Source organism: Nicotiana tabacum, chromosome 3, assembly GCF_000715075.1.
Source record: "Nicotiana tabacum cultivar K326 chromosome 3, ASM71507v2, whole genome shotgun sequence".
Taxonomy (NCBI): domain Eukaryota; kingdom Viridiplantae; phylum Streptophyta; class Magnoliopsida; order Solanales; family Solanaceae; genus Nicotiana; species Nicotiana tabacum.
The window spans coordinates 28,695,725-28,718,831 of NC_134082.1; the positions used below are offsets into that span (position 1 = coordinate 28,695,725).

At 37.6% G+C, this 23,107-nt stretch overlaps 1 protein-coding gene across 4 annotated transcripts; it reads right to left on the reverse strand.

The window, feature by feature from the left end:
* Positions 1-215: 215 nt before the first annotated feature.
* Positions 216-23,107, reverse strand: LOC107774696 (DEAD-box ATP-dependent RNA helicase 15-like). 4 transcript variants are annotated; one of them, XM_016594321.2, is made up of 12 exons: positions 22,831-23,107; positions 22,581-22,729; positions 20,607-20,707; positions 14,739-14,911; positions 14,398-14,629; positions 14,038-14,156; positions 13,461-13,517; positions 13,196-13,380; positions 2,405-2,549; positions 2,226-2,309; positions 938-1,001; positions 216-519 (listed from the first exon to the last, which is right to left on the reverse strand). In XM_016594321.2, the coding sequence occupies exons 2-12, from the start codon at positions 22,694-22,696 to the stop codon at positions 509-511; spliced, it is 1,287 nt and encodes a 428-aa protein (XP_016449807.1). In that variant the 5' UTR covers positions 22,697-22,729; positions 22,831-23,107; the 3' UTR covers positions 216-508. The 4 variants fall into 4 exon arrangements, 2 of the variants coding, with proteins under 2 accessions (XP_016449807.1, XP_075105411.1); XM_075249310.1 differs by having other exon boundaries at positions 14,739-15,006; XR_012707425.1 differs by lacking the exons at positions 216-519; positions 938-1,001; positions 2,226-2,309 and adding an exon at positions 3,617-4,324 and having other exon boundaries at positions 2,413-2,549.

A 23,107-nucleotide genomic window follows, 5' to 3' on the forward strand; every position in this document is an offset into this window, starting at 1 on the left:
CCATATACTCGTACCAAAAGGGAAAAAGGAACCAAACATAACATAAGTTGTGCTCTTCCACGTGGCAATTCAGCTTCATCTGCTGGGGCAACGATATGAGAAATTTTTTGTATGCCGAATATCTTAGGAAAGCTTGGCATGATTCTCAGCAGAAAATAATTCTCGAAACTTGAACTAAGCAAATAAGGTTCAGGTAATATTAACTACAGTACAGGTTCTAGAAACTGACATGAATTGATCTAGCAACTAGGCAGCAGAAGGGTCACATAAATTACATACTTAAAAAGATAACATACATGACATTTGAAGTTCTCTAACTGACTAGAACAAGTACGGGTTCCATTAGCTACAGCAATCTAAAAGGCATAGAGGCAGCTACCAGTTCTTCAAATGAATTGGTTCAAATTACGACGCTGTTGTTGAACGAAAGCAAGCATAACCACCTCATTGTTAATTCCGTTGTCTTCATGGACATAAACGTGAATATTTTCCAGGAAGGCCTCATCATCTATGATGGCACTGCACACACAAGACAACAGTTTTTGAGCACCCTAAAGCAATCAGAAGCAGTAAAAGATATTGCAAATTGGAGAGAAATAAATCCAGCAAAAGCGAAAGCAATTCAGATGACACTTTAGTTTTGATCTTTCACAACATCAGCCCAAGCAGAGATCTACTTTCATACAACCCAAGCAGTTCGCATAATGGACTATTTTCATCTCTACTTTATAACTCCCAATTTATACTCAACCTCTAAGCAGAGAAAGACTCAAATTTTCACAGGCTTCTTAAATTAATAGCTCCTAAGGCCTATATATACCAAAAGACATTCTGCACTTGCTTCCATAATATAATGAGAGTAAAGCAGCAAACATCCCAAGAAATAAAAGCAAACACTAATGCTATAATGCTTAGCAAGCATCAAGTAATGTCATACTGTATGTAGAAGTATCAATCTGCTCAGGAAGCTCTTTTATATCCACTTCGAACCTCTCCTGAACCTATAATTCGTAAAACACAAGAACTCAGAATAATAGAAACACAAGAACACAATATCATCATACTATATTACAAGTGGGAAGCTTTAAAGTTGAAGTTGAATTACCAAAATATCCATCAAAAACTGAAAGACGATATTACCTTTTATTCATATAATATTCTTTTAATTTATGATAATAATAATATGCAAATAAACATTGTTAAGTTTTATGGTGGACAAATATTCAATTAATTCTTAAGTTACAAAATGTAAGATAGAAAGACACCCGTTTCCAACAGTTTTCAGGATCTTCAATATTAAAAAAAAAAAAAACTGTTCACTTTAATTCCTACGGGTTAGTAATAAATATAATGTAAAACTCTTTCTCGATTCCTTATTTTGGTCGACAAGTACTTATAATATAAATTAACGACAACTTACTTTACTTTGTTATTCTTTGCCTACAGATCCATTTAAATAACATTGCTCTGTGTGGTTGCGGTTGTCAGTGATGTTCTTGCATCTTTTCCGGTTGCTCTTTTTCATTTGCAGCAAGTGAAATTTGATTGCAACAAATGTGGAGTAAACTCATACTCAGAAGTATAAGATTGATTCTTGGCCAGAGTTATCACAATGTGAAAACATACATCTCCACTTTCTTTGATTCTTGACTATGAATATGTCACTAATGGGGATATTCTCTAGAGGCAAGTTACTTTTTACTGACAGTAATATTTTTGCTTTCAATTCTTTGAAATTGGCCAACTATCTTTTGAAGATGGCAATTGTCACCGTTGCTTTTATTTAATCTTTCCTTTGTTGTTAGTTTTCTTTTTGTTCTTCTTACATAGTTTTATTTGGAGCAATCCAACGTTTAATGGACTGGCATCTTTGTATTTAAGGAGAGCCCGGAGCAAAATTTGTCCTTCATGACTTTCGATCAAATAAAAGTTAAGATGCTAAACGAGGAAGCACAAAGAACATGTGTTTATAGTAGTAGTTTCATTATCCATCTTTGAAGGAGTAATTATTTTCCCCATAACTATCAAGTTATTAAGTGAGTGATAACCGTATTCATATGTCAATTGGAAGAATGTGTATCTTATTCTTTAATTTAATTGTTACACAAAAATAGATCTTAATAATATTATGTGATTATTTATATCTTATACTAAATAACTCGAAATTCACGTGCAACGCACATGTCAAGAAACTAGTAAGAGGATAAATATCAAAGGTCTCTAACCTGGTTAAGAACATCAGAATCTGATGCAGATGACACAAATGTGATGGCAAGACCTTTAGTTCCAAACCTACCAGCTCTACCAACCTATACATTTATAAATTTAAGATAATTATGAGTACCTGCATAAGATGTAGAAATTAAAACACCAAAAACCAAAGAACCCAAAAGATAGGAATTACTCTGTGAAGATAAGTATCTGCGGAATCTGGCATGTCATAGTTAATAACGATGTTAACCCTTTCAATGTCAATGCCCCTGCCAACCAAATCAGTTGCAACAAGAATTCTCTTGTGCCCCTCCTTGAAATTCTTGTAGCGAGTCAATCTACTCAACAGAGACAAGTTATGTATTAAACTTGCATCATGTACAAATTAATAAGAAAATTAAGTGCGGCACAATATGCTTGTTGCAGCCTTCTGATTCAACTCAACTTCGATAAAAGCAATAGTGATGAAAAATTAAACACGATATGTGCAAGTATTAATCACTTCACAAGGGAAGAGTTAGAAAAAAGTAGAACACTGATAAAGCAGGCCATCAGATATTTAATCCTGTGTTGTCAAAGGCGTGCTTAAGCCCTGAAGCGAGGCTCAAAACACGTTGAGCACTTCACCTCGCTTTGTGGGCGCTTTAGAGTCGCATCAAAGCTCTACGGCATATTTTTCCTTCCCAATGAGTGTAATCCAAAAAAGGCGACCTTAAACAATTGATATTTCATTTTATCGTGCATTTTTTTCAATTTCTTTGTCTATATAGTTGTTATTCATGCTTATAATAGTTGTAGCCCGTTTGGCCAAGCTTCTAAAATCAGCTTATTTTGAGAAGTGCTTTTCTCAAAAGTACTTTTAAAAAAAGTGCTTTTGGTGAGAAGTAATTTGTGTTTGGCTAATTAATTAAAAAAAGCACTTTTGAGTAGTAATTAGTGTTTAGCCAAGCTTTTGAAAACTGCTTCTAAGTGTATTTTTCTCAAAAGTGTTTCTCGAAAAGTGCTTTTGGAGAGAAGCTACTTTTTTATGCTTCTCCTCAAAAGCACTTTTTTTCCTTCCAAAAGCTTGGCCAAACACCTCAATTTTTGGCCAAAAGTGATTTTTGCCACACAAAAAAAAAAGCACTTTTGGCCCCAAAAAAAGCTTGGCCAAACAGGCTATTAGTCTGGGACTATGATAGTAGCCTATATTATGCGATGTAGGTGCTATTTATGCTCGAAGTTAACCATACTTTAATTATGTTTTAAGTGCTAAATGATAACAAAATGCTCTAACTGAGGTTTTTTGTGCTTTGCAGGAGCAAGTGTTGATTATGAGGACATTGAACAACTTTTGGAGCTAATTTAGAGCAAGGAAAGCCACTCGGAGGTGAATGCTCGTGAAAGAAGGAGAAAACAATGGAACCTCACTAGTGCGGGCGCGCTTCAGCCGCGCTAGTCCAGGCAGAATAGAACGTTGTGACCATTTATAAAGCACCAAATTAATGCAGCTCAAGGAGCATTCACTTCCGTGGTGTTGGAGGACGGGAGTAGGCGGTTGTTGATGACATACAGCCAGCACTTCCCTTCAAAGGTGAGTGCCGCTGAATGGAATTTACGCCCATATTTCATCCACACAATCTCCTTGCCTGGCACACAAATTGTCTCAAAGAATAACTCCCACTGAGTGTATTTCCTGCCATAGGCTTCATAAAAATCCTCCATTTCCGCCACAGGTGCGGGCAACCAGTATATTCCCCGAATAGCCTCAACAGAGGCATCCACAGCCTTCTTGCGCACGGTTACTACACCATTCACATGTTCTTTAACGTTGGCATAGAACTCGCGCACAACCATCAAATTCCCATCATCCGGTTCTTCAAAGAAAATTTCTAGCCCACGCCTGACCAGCTCATTGTACAAGTTGGTACAGCCATGGTGGAGCGACCCTATATCCATGCCCCTCTCCGGTATTGGTTTCTTGGATGCCTTATCAGCAAAACGGTTCTGAGCTGCGGCGGAGATAAACCTGTTACTATCATAAAGACGAGCATGAGCTGAGGCTCTGGAGGATCCAGCGGTCAGCTGGATGAAGCACCGGTGGTTCGGCGTTTCTTGGAAGGTGTCATAGTACCTGGAAGAAGAATATTATTAGCACAGCACAAAAGATGTGACTCAACTGCGGTTACTCAGACTTCACCCGCACAATTGGTCACAATTACCATTGACACTCACTGTGTCATTTTAACAAACACTTTGTGGGCATCATTCACCAGAACACCTAATTAACCATGTTATAAACCAATGTTCATCACAATTGCCCCAATATTACCCACCTAAGTTAAGATATGCATCTACACAAACACCACAATCCACAAGCAACTATGTATACACTACAACTTACTTCTAAGAGAAAAAGAAGAAAAACTACTACATAATCAAGAATTCAAAAGAAAACCCAACAAAAATTGGCAAAAAGAAAACCTTACCTGAAGTGGGAGGAGATTGTGAGAGGTGAAGAAGAGTGGTAGGGATGGGATTGGCGTTGAACCTTGGGGGAATTAGGGCTGGGATTATTTGGGAATGGAAAAAGAGGCGTGTTTGAGAGGAGAGGGAGGGGCCTTAGTCGTAGGGGGAGAAGAGGGGTTTGAGGTGCGACAGGAGAAGAGGGGGGATCAGGGTTGGGGTAAACAAATTAATACAAGTAAAATAACAAAACAAGAAAATTAAAAAAAAAATGTTAACTTATACAAAGTGGCAAGCGGAACGGTACTAGCGTGGTCCGAGGGCGCCGTGCTATTGAAACAGAATACTTTTGTCATATGCGCGTCACTAGCACAGTCTAAGCGCGGCCGCGCTCCTGGGTGGAAATCTGAGGCAGAATACTTTGCCATATGCGCGGTCACTTGCGCTGTCTGAGCCTTGCCGCGCTCCTGGGCCACGAGATTTTTCAATTTTTTACCTATTCCTTCAGCGTCTGATGGACTTATCACTTGCCCAAGCGCACCTGCACTGGTTAGTACTTATTAAAATCAAAAAGAACAATTCTAACTACATTAAAGTCACTACACATTGGGTTGCCTCCCAACCAGCGCCTTAGCTCATGTCGTGGCACGACAGTTACAACAAGTCAATGGGTTGCCTCCCATGCAGCGCCTGATTTAACATCACAGCACGACGCAAGCTCATGTCATCGCTCCTCATTTCAACGTTATCAACACACTGTCCCCTTTTTCTTCAGTTATTCCAAGGTAATGTTTCAACCTCTGCCCATTCACTGTGAATTTGTTCGTCCCATCTTCAGATTCGATCTCCACAGCTCCAATGTAGAAGATGCTTCAGCTGGGGGTGCATTTCTGAGCAAAGTCATTCACAGAGTGTAAAATCCTTCTTGACAAGATGTCCCGGAATTCGGGTGGATGACGAGAGGTACGACCCTGACACCAATAGTGCATTCAGTTCCTCTTGACCTAAATAATTCACATGCAGAGAGCATAGCCACACTCCTGACTCAGATGAGTATACTGACGAAGAAGATTGATGAGATGGGTACAAAGCAAGTGCATATCGTTGACACAACAAATGGAGGACTGTGTACACCTTGCATTAATCAATCTTATGTGTGTTCATGGAGTGGAGAAGGTGACAACCAAGGGTTAAGAGAGGATATGAATTATGTCAACAATTTTGGGGGACAGAGTACAACAATGGAAACCAGCACCCAACCAGCAGTACAGACCGAACATGCCACAACCTGGAGGAATGCAGCCCCAAGGCCAAATGGTGTCGTATCAGAGACAACAAGGCTTTCAACAGCAGCACCAGCAACAGTTGACATATCAGCTACCTCATCAGCAACAGGACGGCAACATGGTAGAAATCAAGGGTATGCTACAACAAATCATTGGAACAACTGGTAAGATGCAGGAAAAGTTGGCAACGCAATTAAGGGTATTGAAACTCAACTGGGGCAGCTGTCCATGGCCTTAAATAACCGCCCCCAGGAAACATTGCCAGCTGACACGAACATTAACCCCAAGGAGCAAAACCCAAATCAGCTAATGGCAGTAAGTCTCCAGAATTGGAGAGATTTAGACAGGGAGCAAGAAGTTGCTCAATCCAGAAGAGAGACTACACCAGCCACTCCAGTTCCATTGGAGATAGATGAATCAGCAGAACTCACTGAAGGGGTGGTTGAACAGGCGCAGGGTGAAAAGGGTAAGGCTAAAGAAAGTGAACAAGTTGCAGAACAGGTGGTACCTCTTATGCCACAAAATTCCAACAAAAAACAGCCAGCAAGCAATGGACAAAGAGTGATGCCTTGCAACATTCCCTCAGAGACTAGCTAAACAAAAGAAAGAAGATCAATACAGGAAATTCATGGAGATGCTTCATCAGATTCAATTGAATATCCCTCTGATGGATGCTTTGAGGGAAATGTCAGGCTATGCAAAAATGATGAAGGACCTGAAATCACGGAAATTTGACTTTCAGGACCTGTCCACAGTAACTCTGACACAGACATGCAGCACAATAGTGACAAGACTCATGGCTCAAAAGATATCTGATCCAGGTAGCTTCACTATTCTGTGTACTATTGGGAGTTATGCCTTTGCAAAAGCATTGTGTGACTTAGGAGATACAAAATTGGGCATTAGCAGAGCTAGACCGACTTCGATGTTGTTGCAACTGGCTGACCGCACGGTTAAAAGGACGACGGGAATTCTTAATGATGTGCTAGTACAAGTGGGAAAGTTTGTATTCCCCGTAAACTTTGTTATTCTGGATTGCCAGGTAAATGAGGAGATACCCATCATTCTGGGGTGACCCCCAAAATTGTTGACATAATTCATATCCTCTCTTAACCCTTGGTTGTCACCTTCCCCACTCCATGAACACACATAAGACTCATTAATGCAAGGTGTATTCAACAATATGCACTTGTTTTGTACCCATCTCATCAATCTTCTTCGTCAGTATACTCATCTGAGTCATGAGTGTGGCTATGTTCTCTGCATGTGAATTATTTAGGTCAAGAGGAACTGAATGCACTATTGGTGTCAGGGTCGTACCTCTCGTCATCCACCCCGAATTCCGAGACATCTTGTCAAGAAGGACTTTACACTCTGTGAATGTCTTGCTCAGAAATGCACCCTCAGCTGAAGCATCTACATTGGAGTTGTGGAGATCGAATCTGAAGATGGAACTAACAAATTCACAGTGAATGGGCAAAGGTTGAAACATTACCTTGGAATGACTGAAGAAAAAGGGGACAACGTGGTGATAACATTGGAGGAGCCCCAATACACAAATGAGGAGTGATGACATGAGTCTGCGTCGTGCCGCAACGTTAAATCAGGCGCTGCATGGGAGGCAACCCATTGACTTGTTGTTACTGTCGTGCCACGACATTAACTAAGGCGTTGGTTGGGAGGCAACCCAATGCGTAGTGACTTTAGTGTAGTTAGAATTGTTCTTTTTGATTTTAGTAAGTACTAACCAGTGCAGGTGCGCGTGGGCGAGTGATAAGTCCATCAAGACGCTAAAGGAATAGGTCAAAAATTGAAAAATCTCGAGGCCCAGGAGCGCGGCCGCACTCAGACCGTGCATATAGCGAAGTATTCTGCCTCAGATTTCCGCCCAGGAGCGCGGTTGCGCTCATACCGCACTAGTGACCGCGCATATGGCAAAGTATTTTGTTTCACTAGTGCGGCCTCGCTCGGACCGCGCTAGTACCGTTCTGCTTGCCAATTTGTATAAACATTTTTTTTTATTTTCTTATTTTGTTATTTTACTTGTATTAATTTGTTTATCCCAACCCTAACCCCCCTCTTCTCATATCACACCTCAAACCCCTCTTCTCCCCCCAAGACTAAGGCCCTCCCTCTCCTCTCAAACACGCCCCTTTTTCCATTCCCAAATAATCCTAGCCCTAATTCCCCCCAAGGTTCAACGCCAATCCCACCCCCACCACTCTTCTTCACTTCTCACAATCTCCTCCCACTTCAGGTAAGGTTTTCTTTTTGCCAATTTTTGTTGGGTTTTCTTTTGAATTCTTGATTATGTAGTAGTTTTTCTTCTTTTTCTCTTAGAAGTAAGTTGTAGTGTATACATAGTTGCTTGTGGATTGTGGTGTTTGTGTAGATGCATATTTTAACTTATGTGGGTAATGTTGGGGCAATTGTGATGAACATTGGTTTATAACATGGTTAATTGGGGTTTCTGGTGAATGATGCCCACAAAGTGTTTGTTAAAATGACACAGTGAGTGTGAATGGTAATTGTGACCAATTGTGCAGGTGAAGTCTGAGTAACCGCAGTTGAGTCACATCTTTTGTGTTGTGCTAATAATATTCTTCTTCCAAGTACTATGGCACCTTCCAAGAAACGCCGAACCACCGGTGCTTTATCCAGCGGTCACGCTGGATCCTCCAGAGCGCACGCCTCAGCTCCTGCTCGTCCTTATGATAGTAACAGGTTCGTCTCCACCGCAACTCAGGACCGTTTTGCTGACAAGGCATCCAAGAAACCAATACCGGAGAGGGGCATAGATATAGGGTCGCCACCATGGTTGTACCATGGTTCTTTGAAGAACCGGATGATGGGAATTTGATGGTTGTGCGCGAGTTCTATGCCAACGTTAAAGAACATGTGAATGGTGTAGTAACAGTGCGCAAGAAGGCTGTGGATGCCTCTGTTGAGGCTATTCGGGGAATATACCGGTTGCCCGCACCTGTGGCAGAAATGGAGGATTTTTATGAAGCCTATGGCAGGAAATACACTCAGTGGGAGTTATTCTTTGAGACAATTTGTGTGCCAGGCAAAGAGATTTTGTGGATGAAATATGGGCGTAAATTCCATTCAGCGGTACTCACCTTTGAAGGGAAGTGCTGGTTGCATGTCATCAGCAACTGCCTACTCCCGTCCTCCAACACCACAGAAATGAATGCTCCTCGAGCTGCATTAATTTGGTGCTTTATAAATGGTCACAATTTTGACGTGGCCAAGCTTATTCACGAGGAGATGTTTACACGTTGTCTGGTGAAGAGGTATGGTTTCTTCTTCCCTTCCCTAGACACTAGGCTTTGCCGGGCAGCTCGGGTGCCGGAAAATTTGATTGTGGATGAAAGCGCCGAGAGAGGCAAAGTTTCGAGCAGATAAGGTGACTACTAGGAAGGAGCCTATGGCACCTGGTGGTGATGATAGTGATGACTCTGATGCATCAGAGGAGGGAGAGGATGAGAAGGAGGAAGTAAGAGCTGAGTCACCCGCCGATGATCAGGTTGCAGAAGTTGCAGGACCATCTGGGGTTGGTCGGGTTACCCGGTTAGCAGCCTTAGAGCAGGAGATGGTAGAGATGCGTACCACTATTGCAGACTTGGGGACACGAGTTGATGCTTTGGCCACCCAAAATGCTAAGTCGAAAAAGAAAATCATAGGCTGGCTACGTGCTTTGGGTCGAGCGTCACCTTGGCCCTGGCACTGTCTCCAATAAGGACTGAACACCAGGAAAGTCCCCTTACCTTACTCTGCTTTAATTTCTTTGACATGAGGACATGCCAAATATTTAAGTGTGGGGTGGGGGATGATTGTTATTGTTGTACAATTGTATAAATTTGTTTGGTGTTTTTGTTGTTCGGTGTTTTTGGTTGTTGTTAATTAACTTCGACTTGGCCCGAAGACGGACACTTCTAGACGGGTCTCTTGAGGGACTTAAGTCGAACAAAAAAAAAGTTTTCTTCTGTTAGGTAGTGTATCAACTCCCCTTTGGTTTTTCTTTAAACCACGGTTCTTTTCCAAGGGTTTCCATTTGAACCGGGTGTAGTTAGTTTTTCTTTTTTTTTTTTAGTTTGAGAATTTTTGGGCGAAGAAGAATAGAGATTGCTTTAATGTGACACTTAGGCTCATTAGTTGACTCTAGCAATAAAGCCTTAAAATGTGTGTTCTTGAGTTGGCTTAAGCACTTTGAGCAAAGTGTCTGATGGTCCTAACTGAATTGAGTCATGTGCCATGTGTGAGTGAGGCTTTGTGTATTCTATGCTAACACTCAATGCCTAAAACTTGCCCTGTGTGTGTACGAAGCGAAATGGTAGTCTTAATTGGTCTGGAAAGTGATATAGGTGTTTCCTTGTTAAACGTATCTATATATGTTTTCACCCACCTGATTGTATATATCTTAGTTAACCCCTTTGAGCCTGTAATCATGTTTCTTTAGCAACCACATTACAAGCCTTGCCCAGGTTGTGAATTGTCTATCTTTTTGAACCTTGTCACCTCTTAGAAGCACTTGAATTGTAATGAATATGGAAAAGTTAAAGTGTGGGGTGTTTGGTTGGGCTTTTGAGTAGAGCTAATGAAATAAGAGAAAGTTGCACGGTGTTGAGAAAAAAAATAAGAGTCACTTGAATTGAAAAAAAAATATAATATATATATATTCCTTGCTAAGTGGTGGCTTTTGATATAAGTATGCTTAAAGAAGTAGGGGGTTTAACTCAATGATGTAAAGGTGGAATAAAGGTTTGACAAAGGTATGGGCTTAAAAGTGAAAGATGTATTGAAGTGCTTAGGGAGGTATAGTCACTATACCCATATGCATCATACTTGTCCTGCAGCCAACATTACAACCAAATAAAGTCCTACTTGATTCACGATCAAATGAGCTCGATTAGTCGAGTATTACACTACGGGCAAGCTTATGGTGTGTTGTTTGTGGCATAAGAATTTCTTACTGATGGTGAGTGGAATCTTACGTATTTGAATTCCTCAGTGTATGAATTACAATGACCATGACGCAAGTCTCTTTTGTGGTGAGTAGGCACGTGATTCATGAAGGGAAGGTAAGTCTGGACCTCTGACTGAGAGTATGAAAGCCGGTTAGGGATATTACGTGGCTAGACAGAAAGTCCACTCTTGAGGTTAGGATGTTACGATAAGGTAGTTTATCTATGGGAATTATTCCTAAGGAGTAGGAAAGTGACATTGTGATGATTAGGCCTATAGAGTGTAGTGTTGCTGTTAGAGGACTAGCAACGGTTTAAGTGTGGGGTGTTGATAGTAGCCTATATTATGCGATGTAGGTGTTATTTATGCTCGAAGTTAACCATACTTTATTGAGGTTTTAAGTGCTAAATGATAACAAAATGCTCTAATTGAGGCTTTTTGTGCTTTGCAGGAGCAAGTGTTGATTATGAGGACATTGAACAGCTTTTGGAGCTAATTTGGAGCAAGGAAAGCCACTCGGAGGTGAATGCGCGTGAAAGAAGGAGAAAAGGAGAAAAGGAGAAAACAGCGGAACCTCACTAGCGCGGGCTAAGCGCAGGCACGCTAGTCCAGGCAGAATGGAACGCAATATGCGCGGTCACGCTCGTCAATTCGCTGAACCTATTTCCAGGGGTAATTTCGAAAGTTCGGGGCAACTCTCCTTGACATATAAGAAGCCCAAGTCGCCCAAAGAAAGGGTATCAAGGTTTTTATAGTTTTGTGGAGGCAAGAACAAGTGTGAGAAGATCAAGACACCATTAGAGTTTTCATTCTTCTTCTTGTTATCATTATTCTGTGAATTATGACTGATTTTATGGTTTTATCTTGTTTTATCATGAGTAGCTAAACATTTAATCTAGGGTTGATGGAACCAATTGTTAGATGAAGTTTTGACTCAGTTTTGTTATAATCGAGCCGGGTTTATTATATGATTGTTCAACTATATTTTGTATGGTGATTAATTGAATGGGCCCTTGATTAATCGTATCTAATTGCCTTGTGTTGCTTGAGAAAGAATACTAGGTTAGATTGTTGTTGAACAACACTTTTGGGTAATTGAAAAGATTCATTACTTGAATTTAAAAGTGGGGTTAGAGATAACGAAACTTTGGTGGGATAATTCAGAGCTGCATAAATTATCAGCTAGAGTTGATCGAGAAATAATTGCGGTAACCTGTAGCTCATAATCCTCATAGAGTATCACAGCGAGATTATAGCAAAAGAGTTAAGAATTAAACTAGCAATTGGGGAAATCAATACCCTAGATCTTTTTACCATTGAATTATCTTTAATTTAGACTATTGTTAGTTTTAATACCATTTTATTTTAGTTAAATAAATCCCAATATTTATTGATAAAAATCTTGCATCTGGAAATTGTTTGAGCTTGTACTAGCATCGCTAAGAGTTGTAATAGAGGATTCGACTCCGGACTTGAAAACCAGATTATATTTGCAACGACCGCTTTGTCTTTTATACGGCATAGTTGGGCGTGATTAGACTACATGCATATTTTTACTTTTTCTCCCATTGCGCCCTTTTTCATTAAAGCCCACACTTTATTTGCGCTTTGCGCTTAAAGCCCTAACGGACCTTAGAGCTTTTTTGCGCTTTTCGCCTTTGATAACACATTTTAATCACATACATCTTGTTGGACAGGTATCAAGATACATCTTAACTTCCCCATATAATCTTTATTAGCAATTTAGCATTGTTAATAAACTGAACCTTGGGAATAGCTCTGATAGGTATTATTTATTTAGCAACTTCCTTCTTTCTTTTCAACTCTATGTACGAGGCTTGCTCATATTTCTATCTTTTTTGAAGAAATTCATATCATTCTCTTAGATGTGCAGATTAGGGTTAATGGTCCCAAGGTTCAAGTACTCAGTTTTTACTTTTTTTTCTATCTCTTCCACGGTTCCACCTGTGAAGCTGGAGTTTAGCAGTTCAACCAAAAGAAATTTTTTTAGGAAAGATTTTGAGGATGTGTGTGCTTTTATATACTACTGCTTTTTATTTTTCGGCTAAATGTGGAAGTTACATGATATGTTGCAAGTCTATGATGACTGAGATTTTCTCGTCTTAACTAGGTTTACATGAAAGGGATTATGATGTTTCTCAATGTAGAGAATGCTTTATATGCAATTAAGTACAGGGATCTTTTGGGTTTAACGAAAATTAAGTACATCTCTAAGTGCATAAGCAGATAAAGTGGAGAGTTCTTCAAATAATAGCTATACAGACCTCTCTTCCTGAGTCATGCCAGAGTGGATGCAGATAGATGGAAAATTGCACTCAACAAGCAACTTGTTCAGCTGTGCTGCTCTGCTCACGCTCTTGACAAATATAACAACTTGATTGAAATCCAAAGCATCCAGCAGGTCATTCAGCTTCCGGTTCTTCTCCGTTTCGCTCAATTTGATGTAGTGCTGTCATGAAATAGAAACAAGGTAAGAAGACAGACTAATTTTAAGAAATGGTGTACCATGTCCAGGTCCCAAAGATGTACCTGTACAAGTCCATGAAGGGTCAACTTGGCCTCGTCGTCAACATAAATTTCCATTGGCTGAAAGGAATAAATGTCATACCAAAGCATATTAGGAGCTCCGTGAAGCTAATGGTATCCAGTACGAAATGAATAGGATGAAGATCCCCCTGAATCAAGATTCCAGTCCATTTTTCTGAATGTTCTCCTTGCAGATAGTGTAAAAGCACACCAATGATTTCCCAACGTTGCTAAACATGTATTCTTACAGTGCTGAGAGAAAACCACCGTAAAGCTGCAACCATCAACCCCACCCATTTTACTCCATTTCCACTATAGATCTTCCCCAAACCTCGATCTTTTCGACTATCTCACAAGCAAAACGAAAAATGGAAAGATAAATAGGGACAAAAACAAGCGAACTAAAAGCTTAGTGCAGCTATCAGATTTCCCGCTCAACTACTCGACTCTAATAATCCCTCATCTTTGAGCTCCCTTATAAACTATGCTTTGACCAGATACAACTTATCTCCAGCAGAAAGCTGAAATTATGGAAAAATTGGTACACTTCTAAATTGTAGAACTTGGCACAGGACATTACATCTTGCATAAATTTCTTGCAAACAGGGCGAATCTCTTTGCTGAGTGTTGCTGAAAACATCATTACTTGCTTGTCATGAGGAGTCATCTTGAAGATTGTCTGCACATCTCTTCTCATATCTGAACAAAACACAGGTAAATCAGTAAAAGAGCTACTGAAAGAAAACATGTCAGGTTAGCAACAGGAATCATGAATTACAGTATCCAGCTAATACATACTATATGTTGCGCGGACTCTCCAAAATGCTGCCACCCGTGTCGGATCCTCCAAAAATACACTACTTTTGGAGGATCAGACACTCACCCTGAGATATTTTCAGAGAGTCCGAGCAACATATAAATATTATTTATTTATACATACCAAGTGATTCAAGCATTTTGTCGCATTCATCCAGTATAAAATGCCTCACGTTCCTCAAAGACAGGTCCTTGTCTCTAGCCAATGCAAGCATTCTTCCGGGAGTTCCAACAACTATATGAGGGCATTCATTCTTCAGAAGCTCCTTGTGAAGTTTGATATTGACACCACCATAGAAAACAGCAACTTTGATATCAGGCAAATAAGTGCTGAACCTCTCAAATTCATGACAGATCTGCAGCAACCAAATAACCCCACACAAAAATATCGTTAGCTTAGCATAGATTCGCAAGCAGAAGAAATTCCAAAACAAAAATTGCATATTTCATAATTTCAATACATACCTGATAAGCTAATTCCCTTGTGTGACATAGAACCATGGCAGCAACTTGACCAGCAACAGGTTCAATCTGTTGCAGAGTTGAAAGAACAAAAACAGCAGTTTTGCCCATTCCAGATTTAGCTTGACAAATAACATCCATGCCTAGGATTGCTTGTGGAATACACTCATGTTGCACTGATGAAGAACCAAATAAATTGGAGCCAAGGAGACCTCAGTTTCAGTTCAAAAAAGTTTTATCATTGTACACCTCCAAAATAGTAGTGATTTACCTGAAAACAGAAGATAGAAAGAAATCATCATTAACTACCTAAAAGACAAGGAACAGCATAACAACAAAAATGAAAAGCGAATCGAGAATATATAAGAAAAAGATAGAACTAAAATCCCCACATTCTGCAATATCTAAAAGGATATGTATACTGATCAAAAAATAAATAACACCACATTCCAGAACTTCCGAATGGAATTTCTTTCACACCCACCAAGCTTGCTTTGGTAAAAGCTATATGCTTCAATGCAAAGGATGGCATAACATGACTGCATTCACAGCTTTAAAATTAGAGGATTCAACTCAAGACTGTAACCTACTAAAAATTCATTAAGTTGAATGCAGGCCCAACACGGAGCCTTTATATTGCTCGGCAGGGTTTGAAATCGCATAAATGAATTCATATTTTTATCAGTTCCAGAATACTATTACAATTCCCGATCTTTTCTCGCTAATGGTGGTTCTTCGGAAGATCATGTCCAAAATGTTGTTAACTCCAGTACATTTGTAGGTATAAATAAGTAGATACATCAACTTCGTAAATGAAGAAGCTGAGTATAAGAGACTTGTTCCAGTGGAAGCTAGTCGTATATAATTTTCACCATACTTGCACAATGATAAATAACTAAATAAATAACTCAAAATCGCATGTACTTTCTACCAGCGACTTGCATAAGCACCTTAACATCCAAATCTATGGCATGTAAAAGGCAACACTATAAGAAAAAATAAGAATAGCAGTGGATGCACCCCTGTTATGATCAAAGAAAGGATTATCAGCCAAAGAGTCTTTGCAAATTAAGTTTTGAGTTATAAGTTATCAAAGTCTTTGCTCACACATTAGGGTAAAGTTATTTTGTTCAGAGTCAAACGAAAGTAAGCATAAAATATCACTTTAACTCGAACGATTACATTTGTCAATCTTATAGAAGGTTGGCTTGTTAGATCTATATGAACTAGGAGCCAGGTTAGTCTGTTTCCCTATTGTTAGACCAACTTGTCTGAAGTTTCTTGCTCTTGTAAGCTCATCTTGACCTATCTATGCTCACTAATTCGGTGTTTGATAAGCAATTTCCCTCATATTTCTTTTTAGAAGAACCTACTTTAGCTATATTTACAAGCACTAATAACGGCACCCTGAAACTGACACCATCGGTATGACGGTATCTAAAGCCATTAACATGGGCTTGGTCCGTTGGCTGGCCCAGCCCAACCCATGATTTAGAATGGTTAGGCTAAGATTTTTGGAGCCCATTTAAAATCGAGGCTTTTAAGCCCGCAACCCGTGAGGCTGGGCCGCTGGCCCGAGCCAGCCTGTGGGCCTAAAAGATACTCAATTAGAAGTATAAAATTGAAGGAAAATAGGGAACTAAAAACAATAAAAAGAGTAGCCCAAACTTAAAAGTTTATTAATCTCATCATATTAAAAGATTAAAAGTCCTAAGATTTATTCATATTACTATAGTAGCATTGGAAGCAACATTCTACATTGGTGGGCGTGTTCTCACCAAGTATATAAGTTGCATCCTTCTTGGAAATGTCCAACACATGTTACTACTCGAAATGGGTTGCACTGCTTTTCCCAAACTCAAACTGGTAAAAATTTTAATGCGATTTGAAATACTATTAGTTCTTAAAAAAAGTATTTCTAAAGTTTAATTAATTAACATTGCACATGGAATTTTAGATGTAGATGAAAATAAAGATGACGTGATGGTGTTAGATATGTCATAAGTCCCCATGGAAGTTTTTTGAGTGGTTTATTTTGAGTTTTGACGTTTAATGAATAGAATATTATCCTCTCAGTGTTTTATTGTAATCTATTGAAACAATATTAAAAGTTATTAAGTTTTGCAGAAACTTTCTGTACAACATATTTTTTTCATTTATATATACATATGTTGCATTATTTAGGGTAGAACCTACATTTTATCTATTTGAAACTTTATTACCCTTAATGTCCATGTTTAGTTAATTACCCCGCATAAATAAGTTTTGTTTACAAATATATACAATTCACTTTAATGTCCATGTTTAGTTAATTACCCCGCATAAATAAGTTTTGTTTACAAATATATACAATTCACCTTAAAAGGCTCTCAATTCATTATTTGTGCCTTCAATCAAGGGATGTAGTTACACCCATTTCTTTTTTTTCTCTCCTCTTTTCCCTTTTCTCTCCTGATCTTCCACCCACACTCCAAATAATTTTTTGCGTGACTTTTAATGAATATATCTTCAATATGTTTTCCTTATCAAAATGAAACAGATCACTCCCTGAGCTATTTTAGAAAGTTATTATTCCTCCTTCAAGTTTTAATCATTCATAAGTGTCTGATTGCTTTGCTTTATAATATATATATATATATATATATATATATATATATATATATATATATATATATTAAGCATGAATACAGTGTTGGTTGACCAAAAATAGCCCTAAAATATATAAAATTAGAGGTTATTTTGGGTTAAATATAATAGAAATAGAGTTCTAATTAAATACTACATTTGAATTTTGGTACCTAAAAATCAGCTACTAATTATCTACTTGAATTAGAGAATACATAAACCAAACTCATTCCTAATTATACTAGATTTATAGTTTCACATTTCTTTAGTTCCATTTAAAATGCCAAATTTTTTTCTTTTTTGTAAATCCTTCATGTGAAATTAAAAAATAATAGGAGAAAAGGAACCCAACATAGATTTGTTCATCACTCAATGTAAATTTTTTCTACTTCTTAAGTATAATAATTTATTTTAATAAATCTATCACAATTTGTTTCAAAATTCAAATCGAATTGAAATAGTTGTGAAAATTAAGAGTTGAAATAGGAAAATTGTGTCTCTGGACTTGCGCTTAAGTTGTAAATTACAGCTGTGAACTAATTAAAGACCATGAACTTTACGTGTGTTGTTGCATGTCATACAAGATGATCTAATACCATTAACTATCTACAATATACCGAGAGTATTAACTTAATTAAGAGAGAAGAAAATCACGGAAGACTCAAAGGACATTCCTGTCAATTAACATTGGAAGCCTAATAAATTTTTGAAGTTGAGTCTAAGAGTCCGTTGAATTGAAACTTTTGAGTACTCAATTATAAAATAATTATTCTTACACACACTTAAAAGAGTTTATAAGGACATCCAGCTTTAGTATGATGAATAAATTAACGTAATGAAAATTTCAACATACCAGTTGAGCCGCTAAGCATGTGACACAAACTTCTAAGAATTAAAATTGGCTCCTAATAAAAAAATACAAATTGTCTAACAAAATTGTTAACTCTAGGAATTAATCAAGCATGCGATTTTGTAATTGGGGTTGGGACTTTCATGTAGCTACAATGTTGCTTCAATTGAATTGAAAATATATGCCATTACTTAAATGTACATATGAGAATAATTAGAATTTAGCTTTTAAAAGAAAATAGATGTATGAAAAGAATCAGTTTAAACTAGGAATACAAATTCATTTTTCTTACTTTACTTTTGTTTTCATCTTTCTTTTCTTAGCAGGATATTTTTTACGTGTGAAACACGTACATAGAAACTAGTATATATATAAGGCCATGAGATCAGCAGAATTGAACAGACTTATTGCTATAGAGGACCTTTAATTCGCTTGTGTTTTACACTATAAACCCCAAAATTGAGTTTTTACGTTGTCTGGTAATTAAACTGGACAAATCATGAATCCAGCTTAGCGGATATTAGGCAGCACTAAGAAAACAAAACCATCAGCCTATTGTTTAAAGTTCTATATATCATTTTGTCCTTCAAAATTAACTGCATTTTTGGATGAAAAATTAGCACCCCCACCAATTATTTGGAAATTATCACAACAAGTATGTTTTTTTTGAGTTACAGAAAATAGTTCAAACAAACATTTCTTTTGATTGATGTTTAGTTGCATTATTTTTCAAAACGCGATGTGTCGGGACAACCCCACATCCCCATGGCTTGAGAAAATTGATGGCTGGAGTAGATAGAAAGGTGATTACAAAACCAAAATTATCTGTAATTTTATTGTTCCCATAAGTTGTATATTTTGTATTTGATTTGTACACAATAAAAATAAATTTCATACAACTATTTATATATTATACAACTTATCTACAATTTTCATACATTATTTCTACCCAGTTAAATACAACTACAATAACATACAACTTAAATACAAATTTTATACAAAATTTATACAATATGTCTTTTGTATATTTTGTATCTAATTTATACATAGTAAAAACAAATTTCATACAACTAATTATATGTTATACAATTTATCTACAACTTATCTACAATTTTCATACATTATTTCTACTCAGTTATATACAACTACAATATCGTACAACTTAAATATAAATTTTGTACAATATTGTTTAACTTTCATACAATAGTTAAATAAAATATATATATATATAAAAAAATTTATATAAACAACAACATACAATTTTTTTACAATTTTACTACAATTTCGTAAATATAATGTATATCATGTCTTCTTCTTCTTCGAGTTTCAATCTGAAATTCAGCCAAAATCAAGTCTAATCTTCACCAAAACACCCTCAAAATTGAGATATAAACTCCAAACCATGTTCCCAATTGTTTGCAACAACACCCAATCCAAACAAATAATGGTTTTTGAAAACCCAAATTCGAATTCAAAGCTTCAAATCTTTTTAATGGCTGTCAATGGTGGAATTGCTGCTATCTTTTCCTTTGCTTTACATTACTGAAATTAGGGATTGAGAAATAGAGAGAGACGTAGAGAGAATCCCAATTCTTTGCAACACTCAATTCAAACAAATAATGTTTTTCGAAAACCCAAATTCGAATTAAAGGGAAACAAACGAAACAAAAAGCTAAAATTTTTCCCTGACTTCGAATGTGTAGGTGACCAGCTAGATTGTGCAAAATATTGCAGTGAACTTTCAAAACTTTGAACAACTAATAAATATTTTTGTTGACGGATCTTCGAACCATCACTTATTGAACCATCAGTTTTGTTTAAATTGCTTCAAATTAATGATTATCAATGGCGGAATTGTTGTTCTATTGTGCAAGATATGTGGGTGAGGAGGGTGGGATGTGGAGAGAGAAACGTGGGGGGAGTGGGAATATACGGTAGAGTTATTTTAGGACACTAATTAATATCACTAATTCCCTTAAAATGTACATAAATAGTAATTAGGTATATAAAATGTAATTATAGTAAAACTTGAGGAGGGAGGGTAATATAGTTTCATATAGTGTATAGGAATGTAAAAATTCCAAAATATATTTTAAAAATGACGAGCCAGCCCGTGGAGCCCACAACCCACATAGGACTGGGTCGGGCTGACCATCTTAAGATCCATGAAAATGTTGGATCGGCCCAGCCTGGCCCGTCATATGCCAAAGCCCATGTGGGCCCATATTGACAGCTCAACTGGTATCTACTTGTATATCTTCTTATCTATTTAGGGTAAAGATGGTAAAACAAGAGGAAAATGTTCTCACAAGCAGTAACCTAGATTAACAATAAAACCAACAAACTAAGGAAAACATTTTCTGTAAAATAAAGTGCCCACATATGAGATGACTTGCCTTCAGACGGATGCTCAAACCCTGAATCTACAATAGCCCGCAATAGCTCTGGCTTTAGCAGAAAGTCTCTGAATCCAGAACTGTGAATGCCAACGTAACCCCTACATTGAGAAAATAAAGCATTCCAAACTTAGCCAAGAGTGTAACTACAATAGCTACACTACTAAACTAACATATCCTTTTATCTTTCTTGAGTCAAAGGTTAACCGAAAACAGCATCTCTACTTTCTTAGAGTAGGATAAGGTCTGCGTACAGACTACCCTCCCCGACCCCACATATGGGATTACAAAGGGTTTATTGTTGTTGTTGCACTACTAAACCAAAACTATGCATCAATACAAACTAGTTCAGATCAGCTATATAAATACTAACATTCCTACACATTTACCCATTATATTCCATAGAACACAATCCAAGCTCGGGAAAAAAATATCCAAAAAAATGGTCAAGCAGAAATATAAGCATACTTACAGAAATGTCAAAACTGATGAATCATTATACATATATGTGTGCGTGGGCGGGGGCGTGTAACTATTGTAGTTACACTACAATAGCTACACTACTAAACTAACATATCCTTTTATCTTTCTTGAGTCAAAGGTTAACCGAAAACAACCTCTCTACTTTCTTAGAGTAGGGTAAGGTCTGCGTACAGACTACCCTCCCCGACCCCACATATGGGATTACAAAGGGTTTATTGTTGTTGTTGCACTACTAAACCAAAACTATGTATCAATACAAACTAGTTCAGATCAGCTATATAAATACTAACATTACTACGCATTTACCCATTATATTCCATAGAACACAATCCAAGCTCGGGAAAAAAATATCCAAAAAAATGGTCAAGCAGTAATATAAGCATACTTACAGAAATGTCAAAACTGATGAATCATTATACATATATGTGTGTGTGGGCGGGGGCGGGGGTCTAGCTAACGTATTACCTTTTCATGTAGTATTTTAGCAAGGTACCCATTTTTATTTTTCCAAAAAGGCCATTGCATTTTCATTAATAGCATGGGAAATTTTTGTCTTTTCACAAAAAAGAACACCTAATCTCCCCCCCCTCTTTGTGCCCTTTCCTTCTTTCCATTGTTCAGGGAGAAATCAAAGCAAAAATAGATAAACGATTGAATCAAAGGCCAAAACCCAGAATAGCTCTTCTAATTTTTATTCCATCCGCAGCAATTTGACCATGGGCTTTCAATTGCAGAAGTCATTGCTAAAAGAAAATTCTCTGCATAAAGAGAAACCATCTCCCAGAATGCAAATTACTAAAAGGTTGTTTTGTTTTTCCGCTAAAATGGGAGTAGAGATTGAAGAAGAGCACGGGAGTTAATTTTATGAGATAAAACGATGACAAAGAGTTAGAGATTGATGAAAAAGAAGGAGATTGGAGACTTATTATGTGTGAAAAGACAAAAATTACCCCACCTATTATAGGAAAAGTAGTGGAATTTTTGGTAAAGCAAAAAACGGAATCTTGCAAACATACTACCTTCATGTAGTATGTTAGCAAGACCTCATATATATATACACTCACTATGTCCTATTTTATGTAGCAAACTTTTCCTTTATAGTCTTTCCAAAAAGGATAGACATCTATCTTTCTATATTGGAAACAATTTAACTTTAAGCTTCTTAGTTTACCAAGATTTGGTCTATTGGAAACAGCTATCCTCACAAGATAGGGGTAAGGTCTGTGTACACACTACCCTCCCCAGACCCACGGTGTGAGATAATACTGGGTATATTGTTGTTGTAGTTTAACAAGATTTGTTTTAGACAACATGTTTCAATGTCTGCATGCTACGTGCGTGCTATAAACACCAAAAACAGGTGTTTTTTCCTGTTGGGATGGAGGGAGTAATATATATAATACGTGTATGTATATATGAACACCAGAAACAGCACACATGTAAGAACAACCAACGGTAACAGAAAATTCAGAAGTGAAGAGTAAAGCTCACTTCTTGGCGGACTCGCCATTAACTTTAGCGGAGATGGAATCAGGGGCTTTTTCGTCATCTTCTTCGTAGTCGAGAAGCTCCTCCTCGTAAGCATCGTTCTCCTTTGTGTCTCCCATTATTCCCTACTGCTCTACCTGAAACGCACAGATCTAACCCACAAAAGCAGGAGGAAATTTCAATTCAGTACGCAAAAAAATTAAGATAAAATTAAAAAAAAAAAATCATTCTTCTTGAAGAAAGTACCGATTACCTTTTTGGATCTTTAAAGATGGTTGAGCTCCTTGGGGGATTAGGGTTAGGTATGGAGCGTCTGCAAAGAAAAACGTTAGGAGAAAATAGCAAAACCAAAATTGTGTTGAGAGAGAGAGAGTGGGGGCAGTGATAGGGATTAGCACTGGAGAGGACAGCCTAAAAATTATTTTTGTGTTTGTTATGGTTACGGATTTCAAGATGTTATCCTTTCATTTGTCCAAAGAGAGAAATACAGAAACAGACCACAAATATCTCTATCTCTCTCTATGAAAAAC

What these genes read in the sequence shown, in the direction of transcription:
- LOC107774696 (XM_016594321.2), bottom strand. Translation starts at nt 22,696, where the DNA reads ATGGGAGACACAAAGGAGAACGATGCTTACGAGGAGGAGCTTCTCGAC. An exon ending in CAGATACTTATCTTCACAGA is followed by an intron (nt 2,310 to 2,404) that starts GTAATTCCTATC and finishes ATAAATGTATAG; the next exon opens with GTTGGTAGAGCTGGTAGGTT. An exon ending in ATTCTGATGTTCTTAACCAG is followed by an intron (nt 1,002 to 2,225) that starts GTTAGAGACCTT and finishes TACGAATTATAG; the next exon opens with GTTCAGGAGAGGTTCGAAGT.